This window comes from Pinus tabuliformis, chromosome 8 (genome assembly GCF_031772625.1).
Source record: "Pinus tabuliformis cultivar Carrire ecotype Pingquan chromosome 8, CPIR1, whole genome shotgun sequence".
In the NCBI taxonomy this organism is placed as follows: domain Eukaryota; kingdom Viridiplantae; phylum Streptophyta; class Pinopsida; order Pinales; family Pinaceae; genus Pinus; species Pinus tabuliformis.
Genome location: NC_142294.1, coordinates 1,499,707,401 through 1,499,734,336, shown reverse-complemented (window position 1 = coordinate 1,499,734,336; position 26,936 = coordinate 1,499,707,401). Strand labels below are relative to the sequence as shown.

At 37.3% G+C, this 26,936-nt stretch overlaps 1 protein-coding gene across 3 annotated transcripts in view; it reads right to left on the bottom strand.

The window, feature by feature from the left end:
* Positions 1-19,551: 19,551 nt before the first annotated feature.
* The window catches only part of LOC149241521 (choline monooxygenase, putative (CMO-like)), a 301,653-nt gene continuing 294,268 nt past the window's right edge, over positions 19,552-26,936 (bottom strand). For 2 of the 3 annotated variants that reach the window (XM_089373999.1, XM_089373998.1), the window contains 2 exons: positions 20,089-20,139; positions 19,552-19,999 (listed from right to left, as the gene is read on the bottom strand). In XM_089373999.1, coding sequence (XP_089230125.1) covers positions 19,859-19,999; positions 20,089-20,139 — 192 coding nt within the window. In that variant the 3' untranslated portion in view covers positions 19,552-19,858. Of the gene's footprint in view, positions 20,000-20,088; positions 20,156-26,936 lie in introns of all 3 variants that reach the window. The other variant, XM_089374000.1, reaches the window with a different exon arrangement.

Genomic DNA, 26,936 nt, shown 5'->3' with positions numbered 1-26,936 from the left:
CAAAGGAAAACCCTAGACCTGCGGACTCTTGAGTCTTACCATTCATAAACCGTTGGGCATATCTTCTCTTCATATCAGCCCCACCTCCGCTGGAAATATCACTATCAGACGTAAGAAAAACCGTGGAAGTAGCCATTTCAGGGGTCGGGCCAGACAGAATATTACAAATTCTCTTATTGACAGGTTCCTAGTTGACATGCCTATCGCTGATGTACCTACCTCTCGAGCCCTTGGAGCACAGATGCCCGCTCAGGGTGTGCCATGAGCTCCATTTTATCGCTTAATATACGGGAATTGGGAACCCCTCTAAATTCCTGGCTCCTAAACATTTTTTTCTCTCTGTACATCCATCATTTTGCTCCAAGAAACTATGCACTCGGTTTCACACGTTATTGAATATTTTCATAAAATGTTCCCAGAATGGTATATTGTTGCCATGGTCACCGTCTATCTAGAGGTCTTAGTATTATGGGATCCACATTGGTTTTGGGTTAAAGCTTTCTCATGTTCGGCCGGAATCTTAATTGAAGTTATTTTTCATGGGCAAAGGGACCGTATCCACATTTTGAACTTATATGGTCCATATAGGAATAGGATGGTTTTTTGGGATGAGCTGTTTTCATCTAGTATTATGGATCTTACTTCTCTTATGATTGCGGGGGATTTCAATTGCAGTGTGAGTCTGGATGAAGTATGGGGGTGTTTAGGAAAATTGACCCAATAGCGAGTCTGATACATGAGGCTATTATTGAGCACAATTTTATTGAGATATGTCCATCGAAGATAGTTCCCACCTAGGATAACGGTAGAAAAGGTTTGGCATATATTGCGAAAAGGCTGGATAGGTTCATTCTGCATGAGAGCTTGATGGAGCATCTGGGCAACGTCCATACGGAAGTTATCAACAACTATCTCTCTGATCATAGGCCCATTACTCTGCAATGGCGGAAGGAGGTTTATAGGCATGGGATGCCATTTAAATTTAATCGAACATGGCTAGAAGACCAGGATTTTAATGCTTTTGTTCATGAGATATGGTCTCGGGCCCATATAACGGGGGCTTCCCCTATGGAACATATTCTGGAAAAGTTGGGCATCCTTCGAAGGGAAGTTAAAGCGTGGCAAAAAAAGAAGGCTAGGGAACAACAGAAGGATCTGAGGGATATTCAACAGGAACTAGACTCGTTACTGCCCTGGATGATTTCACATGTTCTTCCTGATGATATCAGGACTCACTAACATCAGGAAGAACATGGTTGAATCCAAAGGCCATTTTATCAACAAATGAATCCACATGGCGCCTGAAGAGTAGGGCAATATGGATAAAAGAAGGAGACAGAAATACGAAGTTCTTCCATCGCTATGCAAATCATAGACGCAATATTAATTCCATTTGGGAAATATATGATGTCGATGGGACGTGCTTTCAGTCACAAGAGGAGATAAGTAGGGTCGTTGTAGCACACTTCCAAAATGCATATGAACGAAAGGGGGAGGTTGACGCGAGAGCTATGTTATGGGTTGTGGACTTATATCCTACTATGTTCAACGCCGATGATAATGAAAATATTTACAAGGAAGTCACTGAAGAGGAGCTTCTGGAGGTGTTAAAAGCATTTAAGAGGGATAAAAGCCCGGGCCCGAACGGGTGGTCGGCTGAAATTTTTACCCTCTTTTTTGATATATTTAAAAGTGACCTTCTGAATATGGTGGAGGAGTCAAGGATCACGGGGAAAATCCATCCTCGCATAAATTTTACATATATAGCTCTCATCCCTAAGCGACACCCATCTACGGCTTTCAATGACTACAGGCCCATTTCACTATGTAATCTTATTTATAAGATCATTTCCAAAACCATAGCCAGCCAGATGCGGAACATACTGTCTAGATTTATATCACCTGAGCAATATGGGTTTTTATAGGATCAACAAATTCATGATGTCATTGCCATTTCTCAAGAATGTATGCATTCGATACATACAAGGCACTTAAATGCTACCATTATGATGCTGGATCTTCCGAAGGTGTATGACTATTTGGATTGGGGCTATCTTCCACTGGTCCTACACAAAATTGGGCTGCAACCCACATGCGTGGATTGGGTCATGGCTTGTGTATTGAATATAAATTATGCAGTAATTATCAATGGATATCCTACTCATTTTTTCAGGGGTGGACGGGCACTGAGACAGGGCTACTGTTCATCCTGGCTATGGACGGCTTGAGTTTGCGAATCAAAAAGGCAGTGGATGATGACCAAATTCTGGCACTGGTAATGGGGAACAATATTAAAATTTCTCATGGTTTTTTTGTTGATGATGTGCTCATCATGGCTATGTTGAATCATCTCACATGGTTGAATCTTTTCCATATATTTAAAAAAATTGCTATAGCAACTAGCTTGTATATGAATTTGCACAAATCTATAGTATATCATGATTTGGGAGATATGGAAGTCATTGACTATATTAAAGATTTGTTTGGTATTGAGGCAGAATTGATGAAAAATGGAATGAAGTATCTCGGTTATCACATAAAACCAAATTGCTATAGAAACACTGATTGGCAATGGTTGGTTGATCGGTTTTTCAAACGAGTATCTGGATGGGAATTCCACTGCTTGTCTCTGGGTGGACGCGTGATCCTCACACAAACTGTTCTTACCCAACTAGGGGTATATTGGGCTCATTTATTTCACATTCCTATGGCCATCATTAATATGGTGGAGTGATTTCACATGGTCTTCCTGATGATATCAGGAATGGCTATGTTGAATCGTCTCACATGGTTGAATCTTTTCCATATATTTAAAAAAATTGTTATAGCAACTAGCTTGTATATGAATTTGCACAAATCTATAGTATATCATGATTTGGGAGATATGGAAGTCATTGACTATATTAAAGATTTGTTTGGTATTGAGGTAGAATTGATGCAAAATGGTATGAAGTATCTCGGTTATCACATAAAACCAAATTGCTATAGAAACACTGATTGGCAATGGTCGGTTGATCGGTTTTTCAAACAAGTATCTAGATGGGAATTCCGTTGCTTGTCTTCGGGTGGACGCATGATCCTCACACAGGTTGTTCTTACCCAACTAGGGGTATATTGGGCTCATTTATTTCACATTCCTATGGCCATCATTAATAGCATTAATCATATTATTGCTAATTTTATTTGGGTTGGATGCCATGGACAGAATAAATTTCATTTAACCAAAATGTCTCATATTGCTTGCCCAAAAAGAATGGGGGGCTGGGTATTATGAATCTTAAAACATTTGGAGTTTCGCTGTTGTTGAAATCCCTATGGCAAGCTATCCTTGGGTCTCGTATATGGAGCAAGGTGATCAGACAAAAATATGTGAAAGATCAAGATTTCCTATATTGGTTTCGCAAGCACAGTGTTGGTATTTCATGTGGATCAGCCATATGGCGCAGTTTACAAAAGGTTGCAATATATCTTATTCAGCACCTAGTGTGGAATATGGGTTCTAGTCACTCTATCATCATTGGGGTGGATCAGATTCTAGGAGCCCGTGGGGATTGTTGTATATCTGAATTTTTACTTGGTTTTTTATATGGAAAAGGCATATATTTTTGGAACCAACTTATAAATTCATGGCGGTAAAGATCCCCCATATAAAAAACACCACAAGAACTAGGGATGGTCGGAAATTTGGCTTTGGAATGGGTGCAAATTAGTGTCGGCTTAAAAGCTTTAGGTATATGCAGAGAGGAGCAATGTGATAGACTGGTGTGGTCGGGAAGAATGAAGACCAGATATTATGGTGGCTGACATATATATATTACTCTGTGCGGTAAAGGTGGCAGGTATATGGAGGATCTGATATTATATGCTTTCTGGAAAACTCACATTCCTAACAAAATCATATTGTTCTCATGGTTAGTATACCACAACAAAAACCTCACATGGGAGAACTTGCAAAATCGACAATGGCACAGGCCAAGCATGTGTGATTTGCAAACATAGGGGGGAAAACAATGATCATTTGTTCCTCAAGTGTCATCGCACGATTCAGGTATGGGAAAAATTGGCAATGCATTACGGTTATAAGAATTTTCTTGACATTGTAGATTGTATGGGGTGGTGGAGTAAATAGAACCCTGTATGGAGGATAATTCTGCCCCTTTTCTTCTGGACTATATGGAAATGGAGAAATAAACACATTTTTGAGAACTCGGTTGAGGATTACGAACTGGTTTATGAGAAGACCATATCTTTATACTCTATGTTTCTTGTACACAAGAATGTTCCAAAAAAAATTCAAAACAAGAGTAATTGTCCTCTCATGGTGTTCCTGATTGCTTTCTTCGATGGTGTGGCACAAAATAATGTCTGCGGTTGTGGATTCTAGATAGCGGTGTCAAATGAATTACAATACAAAGCCCATTGGAACGCTGGTATGGAATTAAATAACAAGGCTGAGGGAATGGCACTATGGGGCATCTTATGGCTCACAAGTATTCTCAATATCCTGGACATCCATATATATGGGGATTCAAAGATTAATATGGATCATGTAAATGGCAAGGCACAGATCAAACAATCTGCTCTTCTTGGTTGGTTAAGGAAAATTGAAAGTCTTTGGTTTCAGCTCGAGAGGCCTCCAATCAACCACACCGGCAGAGAGCATAACTAGCTTGTGGACAAGCTCTCAAAGAAAGGATTGCAAGGAAAAGTGGGAGAAATGCAAATGGATATATATATGGAGGGCAATATTATGGGCGTCGTGGAGTTCTCGTTTCCAGGATAGTATTTTCATATATTCTATGATTTTTTTTGGTAAAAATGATTTTCCTTTTTTGTATGTAACAGGTAAAAAATGGAATCAAAGGGCGATATGTTTCGATGTATGATTCACTATGAATATGGGTTGAAATGGTTTTATCACAAAACTATCTTGATGGAATTCATTGTTTTACTATTCTCTCATATATCTTCTATTCCATATGCATATCACATTTGGATAAACACACATTGTATGTACATGTTTGTATAAGGTCACTTTTAGGGGTTGGCTAATCACACAACCTGGTTTATCGGGTCTCTTATAGTGATATGAGCAAATGAATGTTGCTATGATGTACATGATCCATCTGATTATATAAATACAACTTTTTTCATACTGAAAAAAAAAAAAAAAAAAAAAAAAAAAAAAATGACAACAAATGCCTCAGTGAACTTGTCATGTATATAAAATTACAAATAGCCATAGTAAACGCTAGGAGTTTCCAAACAATTTCCTCAAGAATTATTTCTTATGTTTGAGGATTCATACAAATCTTTTCCATTTTCCAAATAGATGTTATATACTGTGAAACCATGTATCACCATTTTCATTAAATTTTCATAAAGGAATTGTTACACTTTCACTAAACTATAGTGGTTGTTGGTTGTTTGCAAACAGGTACAGAATCTGATTGGAGACAAAGGGTTAGCAGTTGTTTGCAAACAAGTATGGGATTTGATCGGAGACAGAGGGTTAGCAGTTGCAAAAACTGCAAAAAGTTATGAAGACTAAGAGAAGACTAACAGTATAGCCTGGGGCAGAAGAAGAGGGATGAGCAAAGTTTAGTCTCTCACATAGGACTTTCTAGTATAGCTCAAGGGAAGAAGGGGATGAGCAAAGTTTAGTTCCTTACATAGGACTTTCTAGCATATCACAAGGTTGCCTCAATCTATACAAATATAAGTAACTTAAGAAAAAATTGAGCAAATCTTCGTCTCTTGCATAATAGGGATTTTTAGCATAGCTCAAGGCTGCCTTAATTCGAAGATTATTGTTGTTTATGTAACCGATATAAACAATTAAAAAAAAAACAGAATGGGCAGGGACTACCCCTGCCTACAAGTCTTGTTACTAGTAAACTAGTGAGATAGATTTAGACATACCAATTTTTTTTATATCAGATAGTTATATGGTTCATTTGGTTTTAAGCCTAAACTTGATTATTTGGTATTTTACTAATTTTGATTATAAATTATAACTTTTTAATTTATTTAATTCAAGTCAAATGAAATTGTTTCATTAAGTTATTTGTTAAAATATTAATTATTTATTTTATTGGTTTGATTATTATATCATGATTTTATCTGTTTTTCATATCTCCTTATACAAGTTTGAAGGGAACTTAAAGAGGTTAAGGGAGGAGGCCTTGCATGGCATGGGGTGAGTTTATACCATGACTTTATGAATGGTTGGAAAAAAAAAATTGCAAATTTTAATCACGTCAACTCTTGATCTTTAAAATGATTTTGTAGTTGTATAAATCAACTTTGTAAACTAAATTTGTGAATAAACATTTCAATGATGTTATAATTAAAATTTATAACATAAATTCATGAAGTAATATGACATTTTAATCATATCAAAATTCTATATATATACAAATACTTAATAAATTGTTTGAATATTTAGGGGTGGTAGGAGTGGGTAGGCAGGTTGGGTAATTCTTTTCCCTAAGAATCGAGAAGAACACGGGTATGCTTGGGATTTAAGTCACACTTCCAACAACACTGCTAAAACCTATGTCTTATATAAGAGTTTGAGACAAATTGTGAATCTAGGAATTCAAAGGGTGATTTTTTTTTGTAATTCCTTGAATATAATTTACCATTCTATTTAGGATCTCTCTCTTCATATGTTGATTTTTCTAATGCAATAGAAATTAGCACAATATTTCTGAAATTTTGATAATTACTTTTGATTTCGTTCTTCTTTTAAATTATTCCAATATATCATTCAACAATTATACTTAAGAGATTCAACCATAAAGAACAATATAATAGTAGAGATCGCAATGCACAAAAGAAAACAAGATTTACCCTGGGAAAACCCACAAAAGGGAAAAACCCAGCAGCCTTTTCAATAGAGAAATTCTTCTTGTTCAATGAGAGACACACCTAGACCTATGGTCAAACTTGGACTTTCCCTCCTTGTCAAGCCAACTAATCTAATCCAATACCTTGTTCTACCTATCCTAACCTATAATTTCGCCCCTCCTACAATTTTTAGTCACCCTAGAAATTTCAGCCCCTGCAGTTGCCCAAAATTTTGGTCCCTTACAATAGAATACCCAAAAAAACTATGAACCGAAGAGATAAGAGCCAATCAACATGTGTGAGTTGCAAGAGAGAAGATAAATTAATTTGTCCTTCTATTCGTCCTATTCATCCTTCTTGTCCTTCGCTTCCTTTCCCATAACTTGTCTTGTGTGTGAGAATGTGAATGCCCAAGTGGAGGAGGTCGAATTGCTTTTATATGGTATTCTTTCTTGGTTGAATGGGTGTGTCTCTAGACAAGGTTGACTTGACTTGGAGGGAGTCCGACTTGACAACTTTTGGAGCCAAAAATACATTTCAAAAATTCAAATTTTCTTTAAAAAGTCGCAATGGGACTGTGACTCTAAATAAATTTTCTTTTGACCCTAGCATTTAAAATATGCTTTACAATGATAAATACAAATACATCAAGTGATCAAATATACATTATGAAGACCGAGCATAGTTACAAATTCAACATTCCCTCTTAACTAGGGAGGTATTCATAATCATTGCCATATATGTTCTCAAATTGACAAATTTCTCTAAAGAAAAGGTTATACATCATCACTAGCATAATCACCAATCATCAACATCTTCTAGTGGCCATATCTAGAGCAGTACCAAACCCATGGCAATGTCATTAGCATATCAGGACTCACTCCTCCAGAGTGATCAATCATCAAATATCACGGTCTCTCCCTAGGCAAAAATGTTGAGACCCTCAACTAGCAAGCACTCACTCACCCTTCCTGGTGAGCACTCTAGGCCAAGACCTCACTCAACCCCTTCCTAGTTGGTGATCAAGTCTAGATGTTGAAAGGACCTCACTCTGTTGATTTCTGCTAGCATCAGATGTGCTCTAAGTCTCAAAATTTGCAGGGAGGCTTAGACACATGCATTCTCCAATACCCAAAAATCGTTTTGGGAAATTCCACGCGGAGACAATTTTATTAAAATAATTAATTATTTTTAATGGGACCCTAAGTCTAAACATAGGAAATTAAAATAATTAATGGGTATTAATCTAAACTATGGGTGTAACTTTTAGAAGAAGACGAGGATCAAGCCAAAATGATCTAAGCCATTGATTAGAAGTTAATCTAGGTCGTTGGTTGTCCAACAGAAAGATATAAGAAGATGCTTGAGGGGCACTTGGAGAACACACAGAGGGGAGATCAGAAGTTCGATCAGAGCAGCTGCGGGAGAAATTTTCGATAATGATCTTTTGTAGTGAGGGGCAAGGATAGTATCTGAAGGGAAATCTTCCCCGGTCGGAGAATACTCATCAAAGAAGGAAGAGAGAGATCCAATAGAGGCAGCGCAAAGCTAGAGAGGTTGACGCAAAGCCACGCAAGGACATGCAGAGGCAGCACAAAAGCCAAGAGGGAATCTGAAAATTTGTTGAAGGAATCGATTGCAGAAGCTGGGGTGTGAGATTGGGAGGTGAAAATCAAAGTTCCTGGGCAGCAAATCGATCAGCTGAAGGGGTGGCATTGTCCACAGAGGGTGTGATGTTGGAATGATGCAGTGACTGCGGAGAGGCAACGCAAAGGCAACCATGGGCAGTTCATTAAATGGATGGATTAGCTAGGATTTCCAGTGATAATGTGAGGTAACCTCACTTATCTCTCTGTCAGTGATATTCTCTGTAACTGGATTGTCAGGAAGGCATTTAGAGATTGTATTCAGAAATTACTCTGCATAATAATAAAACCCTCAAAGTTGCTGCATCGGTTTTCCTGCATTGGATTTTTTCAAGGACAGATGTCCAAAAATAACTGTATAGATGTGTTGTGTATTTCTTTCTTGTTTAGTTTCTTGTTTTTTTATTTTATTTAAATGGTGAAGGTTGTAGTGTATTTGTTTCGGTGTTTACTATAGGAAATATTAAGTAATTTTGTTCAGTAATTAACAAATAGAAGAAACATAATCAATTGATGCAGTAGAATTTTGGGCATCCAAATTTTCACATGGTAACAAAGTTGCAGGTGAAATAAGAGAGCAGTGCCGGAAGAGCCCAGTGCTGAAGGAGAAAGGGAGTTTGAAATTCCTGCAGAGGAAGCAATTCGAATCCTCAGAGGGATTGAAAAGTTCAGGACAGGAGGGCTAGATTTTCGTGGTAAATCTCTCTCTGAGTGAGTCGATAGAGAGGTAGGATTTCCATATTGAAATTTGTCAGCAGCAGAGGGAGCAGTGCAGCAGAAGCTTCAACGAAGAGGGGTTTCTGGTGGGACGCAGTTTTCTACAGGCAGTTATTGGGAAGAAAGATGTTAGAATGAAGAAGAGAGACACTTAAGAGAATTTCTTCCTCAGAGAATTCCTAGCCAGGGAATTCAAATTCTCATTTGTTGAGTAGCAGTAGGAGAGAGGAGGTCATTTGACATTTCAATTAGTAGAGATGACGGCAAGTGGACTGAGAGATCAGGATAGGTTGGATGGGTCATCGAACTATGTGATCAGAAGGCAAGGATGTCATGCCTTCTGGATGAGCATTTTCTTAAAGTCTATGTCAACATCGTGGTAGTTGAGCCTATAGATCCAGATTCGATCAAGAAGTACAAGGGAGAAGTGGCGAAGACAAAGAGAATGATCCTCGACAGAGTGAAGGATCATGTGGTTTGTCACATCGCTAGCAGAGGGACTGGCAAGGAGATGTGGGATGCATTGTAAACGTTGTATCAATGATCTTCCAAGCAGCGGAAGTTGTACTTGGAGCAGAAGATGAGATCTATGCAGATGCAAAATGGGGAACACATCGATCCGTTCCTTACTAAGCTTCAGGAGACCTGAGATGAGTTGGCAATTGTGGAGTTAACACCTCAAGGTTTTGAGATGGTAAGACTGGCCCTAAATTCAGTATCTGAGGAGTTGCGAGTCTTTGTCCAAAGCATGATGGGCAGGGAAACTTTTCCAAATTGGGATGAAATGTGGGCAATTCTTAAGCAAGAGGAGCTTAGGAGAGACTTGGTCAAGTGTAAACTTGGCAGAAGCAGCAGCAATGGTTTGAAGCCCAAGGAGGAAAAGAATGCAGACCTTTGCATCCAAGGGGTAGCAAGAGCAACAAAAGAAGAAGAAAGATGTTTCGAAGATCAAATGCTTCAGGTGTGGTGAATTTGGTCACTACGAAACACAATGTCCTCTTAGGAAGAAGGACAAACATGAGAAGCATGATCCAAAGGTTGCAGCTGCGAAGATCGAGGAGTTCACCATGAAAGCTCAGACATCTCCAAGAGGGAGGTGGGGTGATTTAGAGTTGTAGTTCGAAAGGACTGCAGATGGGCAGGATTCATGAGGATCCCACCTCTTAGATCAATTCCTTGCCACGGGAACCCAGACCAGTAGTAGCAAGATGGACCAGTGTTAGTTGGTGCAGAGGAGTGTCGGAGTGACATGAGCATTGCATAGCTAGAGAACCTATAGGTCTCTTGATTTATTTGGATATTCCATCAAGAGGTGCATGCCCTTCTGCTTCTTCTAATGTAGACTTAAGCCACGCTGGTCTCTTCCTGATCTCTGGGACAACAACCAGTTCCACTTGATTAAAAGGCCCTTTCGACTTTCTGAGACATTTTGTAGAACTCAAATGCTCTTCCTTTGAAGCTTCCTATTTTACTTCATCCAAGGAATCCACAAAAACTTTCTTAGACTTCCAATATGCCACTTTTTCATCAAAGGTGACCTCAATCTATCGTTGCTCTGGAATGTATATTGTATAGGTCTTTGATGATTGATATAATCAAAAAATGTCTTTCTTTCTTGAAGGCTTGAGCTTTCTCCTCTTATCCTTAGGAACATGGATGCATTAGAGAAATTTTGAGGTCTAAAATGGGCCCCTCCTAAGTAATATTATAAAATAATAGTGGAAATAATAAAATAATATTAGATTACATCATCAAATTTTAGAGGGAAAAAAAATAATTTTCAACTCGTATTTTCAACTTATCTCCCTACAATTTTACTCAATTTTTGTGCAGGAGCACTCATTGGATGCAGAAAGGATAACCAAATATTTTCATATGATCAACCTATGGCTTCCTATGCTTCTTCAAGACTCATACCTTCTAGAAGTTTATGAGGACTTCTATTTTGAATTTACACAGTTGTTTGTGATGCCTCACACCATAAGAACAGTGACAAGTCCAAACCATACATCATGGCCTTGACAGATTCTTCAATGGACGTGTTCTTTCGTTCTGCTACACGATTTTGTTATGGACTATAGGTGACAATTAGCTCCCTCTTAATCCCAGCGTTCTTACAGAAAGAAACAAGCTCCTTCGAGTTGTATTCTCCTCTATTTTCAAATCTCAAGATGTTGATCTTTCTACATGTCAAGGTTTCCACTTTAGCTTTGAATTCTTGGAACTTGTCAAAGACTTCATCCTTAGTATTCAAGAAATATATCCATGTTTTATAGTAGAAGTCATCAATAAATGTCACATAGTACAAAAAACCACCAAGAGATTTTACAAGCATCAGACCACACACATCAGAATGAATCAAATACATTTTTTTTTTAGATTTATTATCATTGTTTGGAAATAGTTTCTTAATGTTCATTCCAAGAGTGCAACCTTTACATACACCATCATTCTTTATCTGCAATTTAGGAACCCCTAAAACTATTTGACTCAATTCAGGCAATGCTCTATAATGAATATGTCCATACTGTCTATTCCTAGCTCGCTTGGATTAATCTCATCATGTATTAGTGCTTGAGTTGGTTGACTCACAAGTCTATATAGTCTCCCATCAAAAATCCAAATAACCCTAACATCATCTATACTAGAGCCCTTGGACCAAACAAGTACTTTGCCATCCACAAAAGCTACTCTATCTCCTTTATCTTCCAAACAAGAAATAGAGACAAGATTCTTTTTCAAACCTGGTACATAAAGAACATTGCTAAGATGCACATTGTTACTAGATTCCAGCTCTATGGATGCTTTTCCAACTCCTTTGACTACATAGCTATGATTGTCTCCAAGCTCAACCCTTTGGGACAACCTCTTTTCTATCATGCTAGAAAGATTTCCACATTCTTCGGTCATGTGTCTTGATGCTCCACTATCTACCAACCACATGTCATCATCATCTGTAATGGAACCTGTTAGAGTAGAAAAGTAAAAGAAATCCTTGTCACCTTTGGGCTTCTTTAGGTTCTCATCTTCAACATCTATTACAGAAGCATGTTGTTTTCCCTTTCTCTTCTTATTATTAGCCATCTTAGGACAATCTCTCTTGAAGTGTCCAAATTCTTGACAACCATAACATTGAATCTTTGATAAATATTTCTTCCTTTGAGAGGAGAAAGAAGATTCCTTTCCTGAATTCTTATGTTAAGGACTAAACATTTTCTTTCCCTTGTTTTTGAAACAAGTTGCAAAAGCTTAAGCTTCATCTTACTAATGATATCTTGTCATCAACCTTGATAGATTCTTCTTAAGCACACGATTTCTGTAGTTGTTCAAATGAAGGGGCTTCCTTTCAGGTGCTTATACCTACTACAAAAGCATCCCATGATCTCAAAAGACCATTGAGTGATATGGTCACTATTTCTTGACCAGGAATGGATTCTCAAACTACTTGAATTTGATCTCTTATTTGTGAAATCCTTACGAAGTATGAAGCCGTGATGCCATCATTAGTCATTCTTGTATTTTGAAGTTCATTCTTCAAGCTCATGGATTGACCAACATTCTTGATAGTGTAGATATTTATGAGCACATCGTACATTTTCTTTGAAGTATCATGTTTTGCAATGTAGGGAATTAGATGATCTCTAATGGTGTCCACTAGAAGACTCGTAGCAAAGACGTCATCCTCTTTGAATTTTTCTTTCCATATTGCATCAGCTGATTCAATAACCTTTCCTGTCACAATGTCTAAAACTTCGTTCTTGGCAAGAATAATATATACTCTAACTCTCCAATCTTTGAATTTAATGCTCCCTCTAACTTATTTTCATATTTTATAGAGGAAGCCATGATGCCAATCTACAAGGACTTGAATAAAATGCTCTCTAGGGTTTTGCAAGGGTGATCTTAATTGTTCCTTTCTTCCTTCACCAAAGCTCTAATGCCATGTTGATTTTTCTAGTGCAATAAAGATTAGTACAATATTTATGAAATTATAATAATTACTTTTGATGTAGTTCTTCTTTTAAATTATTCCAATATATCATTCAACAATTATACTTCAAAAATTCAACCATAAAGAACAATAGAACAATACAGATCACAATACACAAAAGAAAACAAGATTTACATTGGGAAAACCTAACAACCTTTTCAATAGAAAAAAATCTTCTTGTTCAATGAGAGATACACCTAGACCTATGGTCAAACCTGGTCTTCCCCTTCAAGTCAAGCCTCCCAATCTGATCCAACAACTCATTCTTCCTGTCCTAACCCAGAATTTTGGCCCTCCAACAATTGCCAATCACCCCAGAAATTTCGACCCCTACAGTTGCCTAGAGTTTCGTCCTCTGCAACAGAATACCCAAAAAATACGTGAACCAAAGAGAGAAAAACCAATCCACACATGCAAGTTGCAAGAGAGAGTCAATACATCCTTCTTGTCCTTTTCTTGCTTGCACACAACTTGTCTTATGTGTGAGAATGTGAATGCACAAGTAAAGGAGGTCGAATTGTCTTTATATAGTAGTTTATCTTGGTCAAACGGGTGTATCTCTAGCCAAGCCAACTTGACTTGGTGGGAGGTCGACTTGACAACTTTTCGAGCCAAAAATTACATTTCAAATTTTCTTCTTTAAAAAGTTGCAATGGGACTTTGACTCAATAAATTTTCTTTTGACTCTAGCATTTAAAATATGTTTTACAATGATAAGTACAAATACATCATGTGACCAAATATACATTATGAATACTAACCATAGTTACAAATTCAACATCATTACAAAGCTAAGACATATTTTCAAGTGGATTTATCAATTGTATTAGTTTATCCCTAAGAAGAAACGTCTCCATGTTTTCAGGTCAAACGACTCCAAGGCTAATCACATGGCTAATTTGGGATCAGGGCTAAATCAAAGTGAAATTTGGTGGCAAGAAAAAAAAAGGGCATTTCCCCCTTCTTTAATGGTTACTTAGAAGACTCAAAAATCAAAGTAGAGGAATAATTCCCCATGGTTTAATATAACATTTCGATACTTCGTAAATTTTGGTTTTTGTCAAGTTAGTATTAGCAAATGTACAAGTGGAATATTGTAGATAATGTAGCATTTTGTTCAAAATCTTCAAGGTCAAAATTCTATATGCTTACATAGTTATTAAATATAGTAAAGTGAACCAATGATTGAAGTGTCCAAACCACTATTTCTAAGGTTTGCTCAATTTCTCAATATAAGTGAAAAACACATAAAAAAGAAGTCTACTAAAATTATCAATATAAGTTAAAAGAACCTAAGAAAGTGAAGATAGTCCAAAATAATGAAACTCGTATAGTTGGGCAACTGATGACACTACTTAAAGCTATAACATGTCTAGAATAATGCATATATTTGATTACCACAACATGCAGTGAAAACACTACAACATTGTTAGTCTTGAAATGCACAATCTAGTAGAAGAATACTAAATGAGAGATTGGAAACACAAAGTACATAGTAAAAAAATATTAGCATCTAACTAAAGAGTTCCGATCCTAGAATTCACAAGGATCTCTTATCACCAACATAAATACATTTGGTACCTCAATCATCAAGTGTAGAAAATATGCATTTTCCTTACCCATGGGACAAGAGGCCCCTAACTATAAAATTCATTCATCTACAAAAGTATCTACATTAAAGCAACAAGCATAAGCACAGGTATTGTGTTTAACTAATATTTTCACCGTGCAATTTTGAGAAATAAAATAAGGAAATTTTAAGCAATCACTTAGTGCAAAAAGAAGTGATCAAATGATGAAAACTAAAAGGTGGGCTTGGAAGCGAGGTGATAAGTGTCAATAGAGGGAACAAAAATGGCATGAGCATTCTAAGAAGAATGAAAGGAAGGAAAATCAAGTTTGATATAGTCATGCTCCATGCTTATCTCCAATGTTTTCATCTTTTTCCAACATGATTCAAGATGGCCATCTAGCCCACAAAAGTTACAATGCTTATTGGTGTTCCTTCTCTTGGACATCGCTACTTATTCCAAATTTGGTAGAGGAACACTGACTAGGTTTGGGACCCTATTCCCTTTTTTTTTTCTTTTCCTTCACCACTTCTTGTTGTGACCTTGCTTCTACTACACCATTAAGGCCTTATTTTTGGTATCTATAAAAATGATATCAATTTGCATGAGTTTGTATGTCTCCTATTCATTGACCACAAAATGATTCAAAACTAGGCATTTTATAAGTAGCTCCAAAAGCTTCTTTCGTGGAATAAGTACAAAAACATAAAGTACAAGTAAGATTCACCAATTTGAAATGTTGGAAAGTATCATCCAATCTTTAGACTTCATACCATATTCTACAATCAAAGGTCTTAGTCTTAAATCTTGAAATAAAATCTTCAATGTGAACAAATTCAATAAGATCCAAGACAACTAACTAGATTTTTCACAAGTTGATGATCTCTAATTTCACTTTATGTTCCAAACAATTGCTCAAGTTTCATACAAACATCATACGGTTTGTCAATACCTTGAAGGTGACACTTTAAATATTTAGAGATTAACATAGTAACAAGTCAACAAGCTTCAACATTTAATCCCCACTTTGGTTTTATCTAATGCATCTAAAGGTGCAACCTGTGTTCCCAAAGTAATTGTCAATAGCACATTGCATCTCAATACAACTTCCATGTGGAACTTCCACAAAAAACGACTAGTAATCACTAAGATAATTTCATTAAAAAGAGACGCATTGAATAATTGAAATCAAATGATCATAAACATAGGCATTGATTGCACCCCTACAAAAGCACATGAAAAAAATGACATTTTTGAATACCCAAGATATGCCATTTATAAGTCCAAACATAAGAATTAGAAGGGGATTTCTAACAAAACTAAAATTGAACATCAATTAATAATGCATATTTCAAGAACCACTAGTGCATAGAATATGAAAATGACTAACTTACCCAAAAAAATCACTAAAAAACAAAGATAGAATGAGAAATTTATCCCTATCTGAAAACTGCATTGGAAAAACAAAATCACAAGGGAGATGTCCTACCTAATGTTGATATGACATTGTTGATTTGGCATAAATTTAATACAACATCGGAGGTTAGTTGACACAAAATAGATGAAATGATATGGCAATGACACTAGATGACATGTGGTAGGACTATGTCGCACTATGTTTGTTGCATGTGCATCATTTTGTGATCTATTGTTTAGTTGTCCATGTGGCATTCTCATTGTCAAGGGTTTCATAAGCAGTACAACATGCAACAATGTCATGCAAAGGTGGCAAGGATCTTTGGTCAAAGCTTGTTTTCAAGGAAAGAAATATATTAGCCATTATTTCCATGTTGCAAGGCAGTGGTTGTTGATGGATGTGGTCTCCAAGAACTATCTATAGTAGTGTTGTCATGGCCATTTTAGAAGGTGCTAGCCATAGTTTTAAAAAACCAAAACCGGTGACCGGACCGGAACACCTAATAAAATGGGTTTCAAACCGGAACTAGTCAAACCAAGACTGCTCAGGTCTAAATGAATGAGCTTAAAAAAATACATTAAATAATTAATTTTTTAATGAAAAAAAACTATTTTTAAGATTTAAAACCATGATTCCAAGCCAACAGAGACAAAATATGCAAATTTTTCTCATTTATATGCCATGTAAAGGTGAATATATCAAAATGGCACCGAGTGCAATACATATCATCGATAAAATACATAAGCAATGAGGTTCTAAATGACCTATAAAGTCCAAAAAAATGAAATAAGTGGGTACAATTGGCTAATCTAAGTGGTCGTATTCATTTCTCCCTTGTTAGAAAATTATTTGAGTTATCTCACCAGTTCCTAGACATTGTTTCCTAGAGTAAAAGAATACTTTAGCCAAAGGTACATGATCTTGTAATGTTTCAGTGACCTATCTCGTGTTGCAAGTACAAGTCATTCAACATTGCTCATTTTCCTATTAGAGTGATCTATTTTGTTCCCAGAATTGTGATTTCATAATCTTGCAGAATAATAATTTTGAGTTGAACCTTTGGAGGAGAATTGCTGGCCTGTTGCATTTTTCTACTTAGAAAATCCCTTGGCATTCCAATCACTGGTATAAGGTGATTGTCTAGCTTTAATTGCAGGACTCTTCATCACTGTATTTCAAGCTCCTCCTGCAGCAAACACCTGGCATTCTTATCCTCTATTGCATTTGAAGATCTTGCTCCTTAGGCCAAGAAATATCTTGTTGTCATCATCTTGATGGAAGGCTATAAGTCATTCATAGTCTGACCCTTGAAGCAGTTTTGGACCATCTTAAGTGGATCTGTTTTTGACAGGTTATCACCTTGTAGAGAAGTTCCTTGAAAAAGAGTCTTCCTCCTTTGTCTAGAGGATAATATCATCAATAAAAAAGTGTTTATTTCTCTAATTTCATTGCACTCTAATTGCATTTCAAACTTGCATTGGCCTTGGCAACTAACCAACCGGTTTAGGACGGAACCGTCCAGTTTGACCATAAATCGGCCAGTTTGGTCCTAAACTGGCTGGTTAGGACTAGTTTTTCTAAATTTTGGGCAATGGGAGGGGTCCAATTGAGTTTTTCTGCCGGTTTGACTAGTTACCGGTTCAAACCGACCCGTTTTAAAACACGGGTGCTAGCAAGAGGCAACTAAGGAGGAATCTTACCAGAAGGGTGACAAAGGATAGTGGGTGTTGATTATAAGCGCAATGGTCCTAAGAAAAGTGACAACAATAAGAAAGAGGTACAGAGCTAAAAGCCTGAAAAAAATGCACCAATGTTGAAAGTGAACACAATGAGTACCATCATGAAGAAATCCAAGAGCTAGATCAAAGCCCACATTAAAGAAGGATTGGAGCATAAAAATCACAAAACAAGGCCTCTTGAGGCAAAAAACCACTATGGAACAATGATAATCTAGTAAAAGACATGCTAAAATCTAGGAAAAAAAAGGACATTGAAAATACAAAGAACTTATTGAGAAAACTAGGAACTTGTCCAAAAAACTAGGAAGAATGGCATAGATATTTAATAAAATAAACCAAAATTATTTGCATCTTTTAAAACAACGACAACAAACTAGGAGAAAATCCTCAGATCTTGGTGATATGGAGGCTTCTTGAGCAAAACGAAAGGCAAACTCCACTAAAAAATACATTCCATCAATGTTGCAAAAGTCGGACTAGGGAATAAATCGGCAAAGGTCCAAAAATTGGAAGTCATCAAAGTTAGGAGAAAACAAAAAAGTGGAAAAAAACTCAGCAAAATTAAAAGAGTCCAGTTGAGAAAATTCCCTGATTAAAAACTCGCCTGATTGAAAAACTCGCAATTTGGGGATTTTATTGAGATTTTGGTAAATTGCATTCCACATACAATGAAATAGTCAAATTTTCTCCATGACACAAATTTTGCCAAAATAAAACAACATATCCAAAATCTCTAGAGCTATGAACAAGATATTTGTACCTTCATCTTGAGAATCGAACACGGGAATATGAATCTTTTATGATACTCAACTCAACTATCTTATCTTTACCAATACTATAATACCACATTGAGAAATCACATGTAAGAAACTAAATCATAAACAAATCAATAACTCATAGAGATCAAAGCTATGAACATAGAGATTTATTGATATACAAGTGGTAGAATCTCAAATAGGGGAACACCCATAGAGCAATGAAAAGCATTGTATCACTACTCTAAAAAGCAAATGTTGCATCCAATATAATATAATTTACTCTACCATGTTGGACAAGTGGCCTCCATGATTTCCAAATAAACATCGTGGCCCAATCAAGTGAGAAGCTTATGCAAAAAATAAAATGGTGATAGTTAAATGATGTATAAAGCCGCATTGTCTCACTACTTAAAAAACAAATGTTGCATCCAATATAATACAATCTACTCTACCATGTTGGACAAGTGGCCTCCATGATTTATAAATAAACATCGTGGACCAATCAAGTGAGAAGCTTATGCTAGTTAAATGATGTATAAAAACACATTTAAAAGCACAACGAGAACAAATCTGACTAGATTATATTAGACAAGTCGGGCTTACGCAACTTCTAATATCTAATATTCTATCAGTTGGATTCACAAAGTAATTATATTTTCTTCAGTGGCTATTATAATCATTTTATTCATTTTTTTAGTTGAAATTTTGTATAATTCATTGCACAAACATATGCAAATTTGCCTAACCTAAACAGATATCAAATATTCGCTACTTACATTTCACTTGCATGATAATAAATTTACATCAAAAAGAATTTGATTACTATATCCAGACGCAAAGATTAAAAACAAAGCTACAGATTATATAAAACTTTATTTTAATATAAACTATATTTTAGAAAAAAGAAACAAACAAGCTGAGGACACGGATTAGAGGAATATATCCAAATCCAAGGCGCACACTCCATATTAGAATAACATATACAATTACAAAGTGCAACACGAGAAATAGTCATTTACTCCTGAATAAATTTATCAATCATCAATCGAAATTATTCAATAAAAAACGATCTCTCCACCTATTTTTCAAATTCTTCTGCAAGGATTACAAGCCACATGTAACCCAAAGACCTGTAGCCCTTCGGCTTCAGGAAATAACAGTATAATGTCATGGCTCATTAAGATCCCCGTATAATAAACAATGGAAATGATGCAAAGCCATTTCAACTCTAGGTGCATAACGACCAAATTTATATGCTGGTGATGTGAGGCCTGCTTGAACTCCCTCGCTCAATGAGATATCCTCCATCTATGTTCGATCACACACAAATCTATTTATTATATAAACAAAAAAGGATCCCAAAATAAATGCAGAATTGTATATAATAATTTATATACCTGAACTCTATCACTTTCCAGTAGACTCCTTTCGATGAATGCTTTGTCCTTCTGCAATTGGCAAAAGCTTTTTAGTAAAACTAAACCAGAGATTAATATGAAACGATTATTTGAAGTGATTGAAATTGACCAATCATAAAAGTAAATAGGCCGTGGATCCACAAAATAGCATTAAAAAGAACAATATCAACATAGTAACTTTCATGCCAATCGAAAACAAGCGATACTCATTTTGCACCTCGTCTTGCATCTTGAATCTTCATCCGACATAGTGTAAAAACAATCATGTCAAAGCTTTCTTCCGCATTTGGCAGGAAGACACAATCTTTTATTTTGATATTTAAGAGAAATTTCCAATGAAATTTGAACTACTAATGATATTTACTCGAAATATTTAAAAGGCAAATTGCACACAAACTTTTAGTAATGAAAATGGTAACCTTGTTCAGGCATTTTATCCTTGTAACCAGAAAACATGAACACAGAACACGTTACGATATATACCATGCCCATTCCAACAATAAATGGAAAATTTACATCCAACGAAAGTTAGGAATTAGCTAGAAGTCAGTGACAGGCCTCACGGTACATGCAACAAAAGTTAGGCATTAGGTTAAAAGTATGTAACAGACCTAGCGGTTGTTACACAGCCGTAGTAAATAAAAAGACAGATGCTCTGAAATATTACGAGTATACAAAAGTATATACAAAAGATAAGATGAATGATGATTATAATGAATGAATAGCGTGGGCTTACATAGGAACAATGCCATACCATTATCAAGATCACCAAATAATGAGTAAAACTTGAACTGTATCTTGTTCTAATAAATATTTTCCTACTATGTTGGGAAGATAATCATAAACGTGTTGATACACTGCTACAAAATTACTGTATGTATCAATTGTTGGATTGTATCCCAAACAAAAATATATAAATTGAACTTTTCCTACTAGTCCATGTTAGCTCTTGGGGTTACTCCAAAAGTGTTTTCACCTTGCTAGGAGTGCACTGAGTCTCTTAGCCTCTTGGCAATGCTTCATGGATACATGGATGGCTGAATTTGGGTTGATGCTTAACCTGCTGGTAAGAGTATTAACATCGCACTCTTACTTTGGAGGTTATTACCCTAATTGACATGTTGATTAACCTATTGGGTCTCTTACCCACCACCTATGGCTAGTGTATATAAGAGAAAAATTTTCTCCTAGATGGTCCTCAGCCGGCAGCCCTTTGCGGCCACTAGATAGCTCGATGCGTCATTTTCTCTGCCACTTGAGCCAGCAATGTGGTCCCTCAACCACTTGTCGTGAATGTATGTTTGAAGGTGGGCTTTCTGACCCCAAACGTATGGCCTTTCATTGATATAGTTGAGTACTTTTCCTCAATGTTTTAAAACTCCAACTCCGATTTGGAAACGGCCGAGGGTCAGCGCCGACTCCGACTCTGACTCAGTATTGACTCAATCAGTTTGATTTCAATGACTCGGTCGTTGTAAAAAATACATTAAATATTTATTTTTTTATAAAAAGCATAATTTGAAAGATGTTCATTCATGTTTCCAAACACAAAGCTTTAGAATATAGAGAGAAGACAACATATGATCAAAGTAGGCTCATGAATATATCCATTATATCAAAATGGCACCCAGTGCACTGTCCAATACATACATGAATGATGATATAGAGATCAAAACAAAAACACATAACCAAGGAGGCTAGAAATGGCCTCTACAACAAAAGTAAACTGCAAAACATCACTAGTCACCAGTACTACTGGCTACTGCTAGAGGAGCCAACATCATCTGGCTCAGACTCTAAATCAGAGTTAGACAGGGAAACCCATGGCTCCTCCTCATCATCATCTCCAACTGCAACTGTAAAAGTAGAAGTGGTAGCTTTAACAAGTTGTGCAACAATTGCACGCTGAGATAGACGAGATATGCGCTTCCATCGTGGTTGAGTAGAGGAAGCGCCTGCAACTGGAGGACTTCGGGCTGGGCCTGACGCTGGTACAAGTGGATCTGCGTTCAACTAAACATTTTCTTCAACTAATGCCTCCGTCTGTAAATCCAAATCAAGATCCTCACCAGAATCAAACCCTACTGGATGACTCTCCACTACTCAATCTAATGTTGAATCAATATCTTTCAACACAATGGGATCTGAATCAGGGCTTTTGTTCAACGATTGGTTGCGTCTGAGCCGGAGGTTGTGTTGGACATAGAGTATATCATTTAACCATTTTTTATCCAAATGGTTTCTCTTCTTCGTGTGAACCCTCTCAAAGACAAACTAATTGCGCTCACACCCAGTGGCACTACAATTTTGACTCAAAATATGAATTGCAAACTTCTGTAATTGACGACAATGGCTACCAAATGCCTCCCACTATTGTGCTGCAAAAAACATAGTTGTGTAATGAGTTAGCTCAACAAAATTACAAATTATATCCAACTTTGAAATTATAAACAATTTAACAAAATAAGAATTTGAAAATTGTAATTGTTTGTTTACTTGGCTCATCTGATTTCTTTGCAATCCTTGCTAGGTTCTTGCCAAAGGTACCTGTGGCTTTGCTGAAACAAGTGATATGTCGGTGTATCTTCTGCTAATCACTCTCCATAGGGACCATTTGATCAATGCAGTCAATCAATCCATCTCTAACCTCCCCACCCAAAGCTCCTACCTTCAGAACTTTATAATGATACCTTGGGTTTAAAAATACCCTGCTACATGTATAGGGCGATGGAGTTGATTGTTCCACCTTTCATCAATGATTGCCCAAATGGGCCCATACTTAGCCACTCTATCATTTTATGTTGTCTTTATTTGCTCCTTTGCTTGATCCCTAGCCTCATAAATGAAGCCCATAGCCAATCTTTCCCCATCCACCAATCACAACACCTTAACCAATGGATCAACAACCATCACAATCTCTGCCTTTTCCCAAAATATTTCTTTATTGACTTTCTTTTTCAAATCTTTGCCATCCTATTTGTGTGAGACCAATGGCTTTCATTCCATTCATCACTGAAAAACAACTTTTGAAAGTTTCTATGTGGGGAAAGCATAGATTGCAATGCCAAAAAATGAGTTGCAAATCTGGTGATGGCAGGCTTAATAATATCCCTGCCCCCTGTGTGTTTCCTCATCAGGCTCAAAATTCATGAATGATTGTAGATACATTTTGTTATGCTTTTGGCATGCTCTATAGTGTTCTTGACCAATGTTGCGGGGGAGCGCTCCTCCCCCCCTTGCTCCCGCTCCCAATCCGCGCTCTGGGCGGGAGCGGCTCGGGAGTGCGCTCCCAATAAAAGAATTTGCGCTCCCTGCCAATTTAGGGAGCGACATCAGGAGCGTCGCTCTCGTTGCTCCCAGAGCAAATTTTTAACGCTCGGGAGTGATCGGGGAGCGACGCTCCCGTCGCTCCCAGAGCAAATTTTTAACGCTCAGGAGTGATCGGGGAGCGAACGCTCCCGAGCGTTAAAAATTCGCTCCGGGAGCGATCCAAGAAGAAAAAAAGCCGCGGGCGCGAAATTTTTTTCCAATTTAAATAAATAAATAAAATGAAATAAAAAATAAAAAATTGTTTTAAAAACCCAATGGGGCAAACCAGTGTTGAAAATATCGGTATCGGCAAAATATCGGCGAGGGTCCAAAAAATATCTTATCGGCAATATCGGCGAAAATATCGGCAAATATCGGCAAGCATAAAAAATAATTTTTTCAAATTTTTAAATATAGCCGATATTTTGCTGATATTTTCAAAATATCGCGATATTTTGCCGATATTTTCCGATATTTGCCGATATTTTGAAAATATCGCGAAATTATCAAAATAGAAAATATCGCGATATTTCCTCGGCGATATATCGTTTTGCCGAAAATATCGCGATATTTTCGAATATCGCCGATATTATCAACAGTGGGGCAAACAAACGTTTCATTATCACTTGTATGAGAACCAGAGCAAGGAGAGCAAGAGCCAAGGAGCGAGGAGAAGCAAGGAGCAAGTGCTGAGGAGCGAGGAGCAAGCCTGCAGAGAGGTAAGTAACTTAGTAATTTAGTTACTTTAGTTAGTTTAATTTAGTTTATTAGTTTATTAACTATATTTAGTAAAAAAATTATGAATCTAAATTAAATTAATAGATTAAAATTATTAAATTAATTAATCTAAATAAATTAAATTAATTTGCAGATTCAAAACCCTACAAATATCAAACATCATGCACTTGGCTATATTTCTTGGGATTTTCCTCTTCTTGGTCCCTTTTATGGTTATTATGGTGCTGGAGAGTAGGAAATGGAGGGGCCAAAATGAAGAGGGGGATGAAGAAGCTAGAGAAAGTGGATTTGATGAAAACCCCGGTGAGGAGGAGCTGGAGGAGGGTGAACATGACTCTCAAAAAACTAAACAAGACCAAACCCCATTGTGGAAATATGTTAACAGGCCTAAAGCAGGGAAAGGGGGTGGAACCACTAAATTTCATTGCCCCCATTGCAACAATGATTACACAGGTTCATACACCCGTGCCAGAAAACACCTCTGTGGGAAAAGGCCATGGGATGGAGACAAACAAATAGGAATCAAAACTTGTCCAGCGGTGTCAGCAGCGGATAGAGCCAAATACATAAGGGAAGAGGAGGAAGCCCAATACAAATCAAAAAAATCAAGGGGTTTCTTTGAACCAAGCTCACAATCACAAGCACAAAGAACTCCTTCAGCATCCTCCCAAGGCAGTGGATATGGAGGCACAGGGTCATCAGGTTTAAGGCGTAGAACCATATCAGATTTCCTTGATGAGGGGTGTAGGAATGATGTGGATTCTAAGGTTTACAGGTTTCTCTATGCATGTGGGATTCCATTCAATGTTCTTCGCTCACCTTATTGGCACGAAATGGTTTCTGCCATAAATGATGCCCCTAAAGGATACAAAAGCCCTGGGTATGACAAGGCAAGAACCATTGGACTTGATCATGAAAAAGCAAAAATATCACATTCTTTGAATAGAATGACAAGTTCTTGGACTGACCATGGGGTGTCCATTGTATCTGATGGATGGACAAATGTAAAAGGCAAGCTATTGATAAGTGTTCTTGTTGTGTCTATTAGTGGTGCCATCTTTCTAACTGCACATGATTACTCAGACAAGTTCAGGACCGGCATCAACATTGCAGAAGCATTACTTGAAACAATTGACCGTATTGGGCCATACAATGTCATCCAAGTCATCACTAATAATGCTCCTAATTGTAAGGCAGCGGGAGCAATTATTGAGGATAAATACCCCAACATATTTTGGTCTGGATGTTTGGTTCACACATTGAACCTTCTGATGCATGATGTTGTCAAGAACAAAAATGCACAATACCAATGGATCGGTGATTTGTACAAGAAAGGCAAACAAATGATAAAATTTATTACAAATCATAGCAATACACATGGCCTTTTCCACAATCGCTCGAGATTGGAGTTGTTGAAGATTGGAAAGACCAGATTTGGTAGCTATTACCTCACCTTCAGGCGCCTTTTGAAGGTAAGAGAGTCATTGGCTAGCATGGTATCAAGTCCACATTGGCAGGTATTAAAGGAAAGGGCTACAAATGCAGCTGACAGGCAAGGTTTTGAACTGGTGGAGGAGGCCTCTCTTGATAGTCAGTTTTGGACAAGTGTGAGGCAAGTGTTGGATTTCACCAAGCCCATTTATCACATGATTCGGTTTGCAGATACAGACAAACCAGTGATTGGCGAGGTGTACGAGCAGATGGATACCATGTTGGGGCAAATAAAAGATATTGTTCATAACAGAGATCCCGACTTGTACAAAATGATTCACGATTTTGTGTGTGTACGATGGAATAAACTTAATCTTCCACTACATTGCTTGGCGTATATCCTTACGCCAAAATACTACTCTACATCTTGGTTGGGCCAACCTGCACTAGGGGGTGGGATTAGGACCAAAGCCCATTTAGATGCAGAGGTAACTAGTGGATATTTGCAAGCATTGGAAAAGTTGAAATCTGACAGGGAGGAATGTGCAGCTGTGTGCCTTGAAATAGGCAGATACTTCAGTGGCACTGGTTTGTTTGGTACCTTCCATGCAATGGAAGACAGAGACAGATTTGATGCTCTCACATGGTGGGAAACATATGGCGGCCATGGACTTTTGCCAAAATTGGCAAAAAAAGTTCTATCACAGGTTGTGAATACTTCTTCTGCAGAGAGGTGTTGGAGCACCTACAGCTTCATACACAATGTGAAAAGAAACAGACTCAATGAAAACCGAGTAGAAAGCTTGGTTTATGTGCACTACAACTTGAGGTCGTTGAGTCATTACTGTGATCGGGCTTATGAGGATCCCACATATAGAATTTGGGACAATCACCCAGAGGATGACAATTTGGAGGATGGTATAGTGCATCTTGAAGAACTGGAAGAGGAACTTATAAGGGATGAAGATGAAGCAGCTGCAGCTGCTGCAGCAGCCATGCCACCTCCACCTCCACCATCCAGTAGCAGTGCTCGAGGTCCAAGTCTTGTTCCTTTATTGTCGCCACCTCCATCTACACCCTCATGTGGAGGTTCTATTTGTGGTTGTCGGTCTGTGCGGCAGACTCCTAGAAGACCACCACGACCTGCTTATACTCCTGGAGACTCTCGTGGCAAGGGCCACATATAGATTTACAGTATACTTCTAGTTTCTATTAGTTTTCATAACTGTTGAGTCTTGAGTCCTTGACTCTTGACTCTTGACTCTTTCATATCATAATGATATTTTTTGTAAACAATATATGACTGTGACAATGAAAATTTGAAGTTTGAAGTTGGCAATTATAACTCA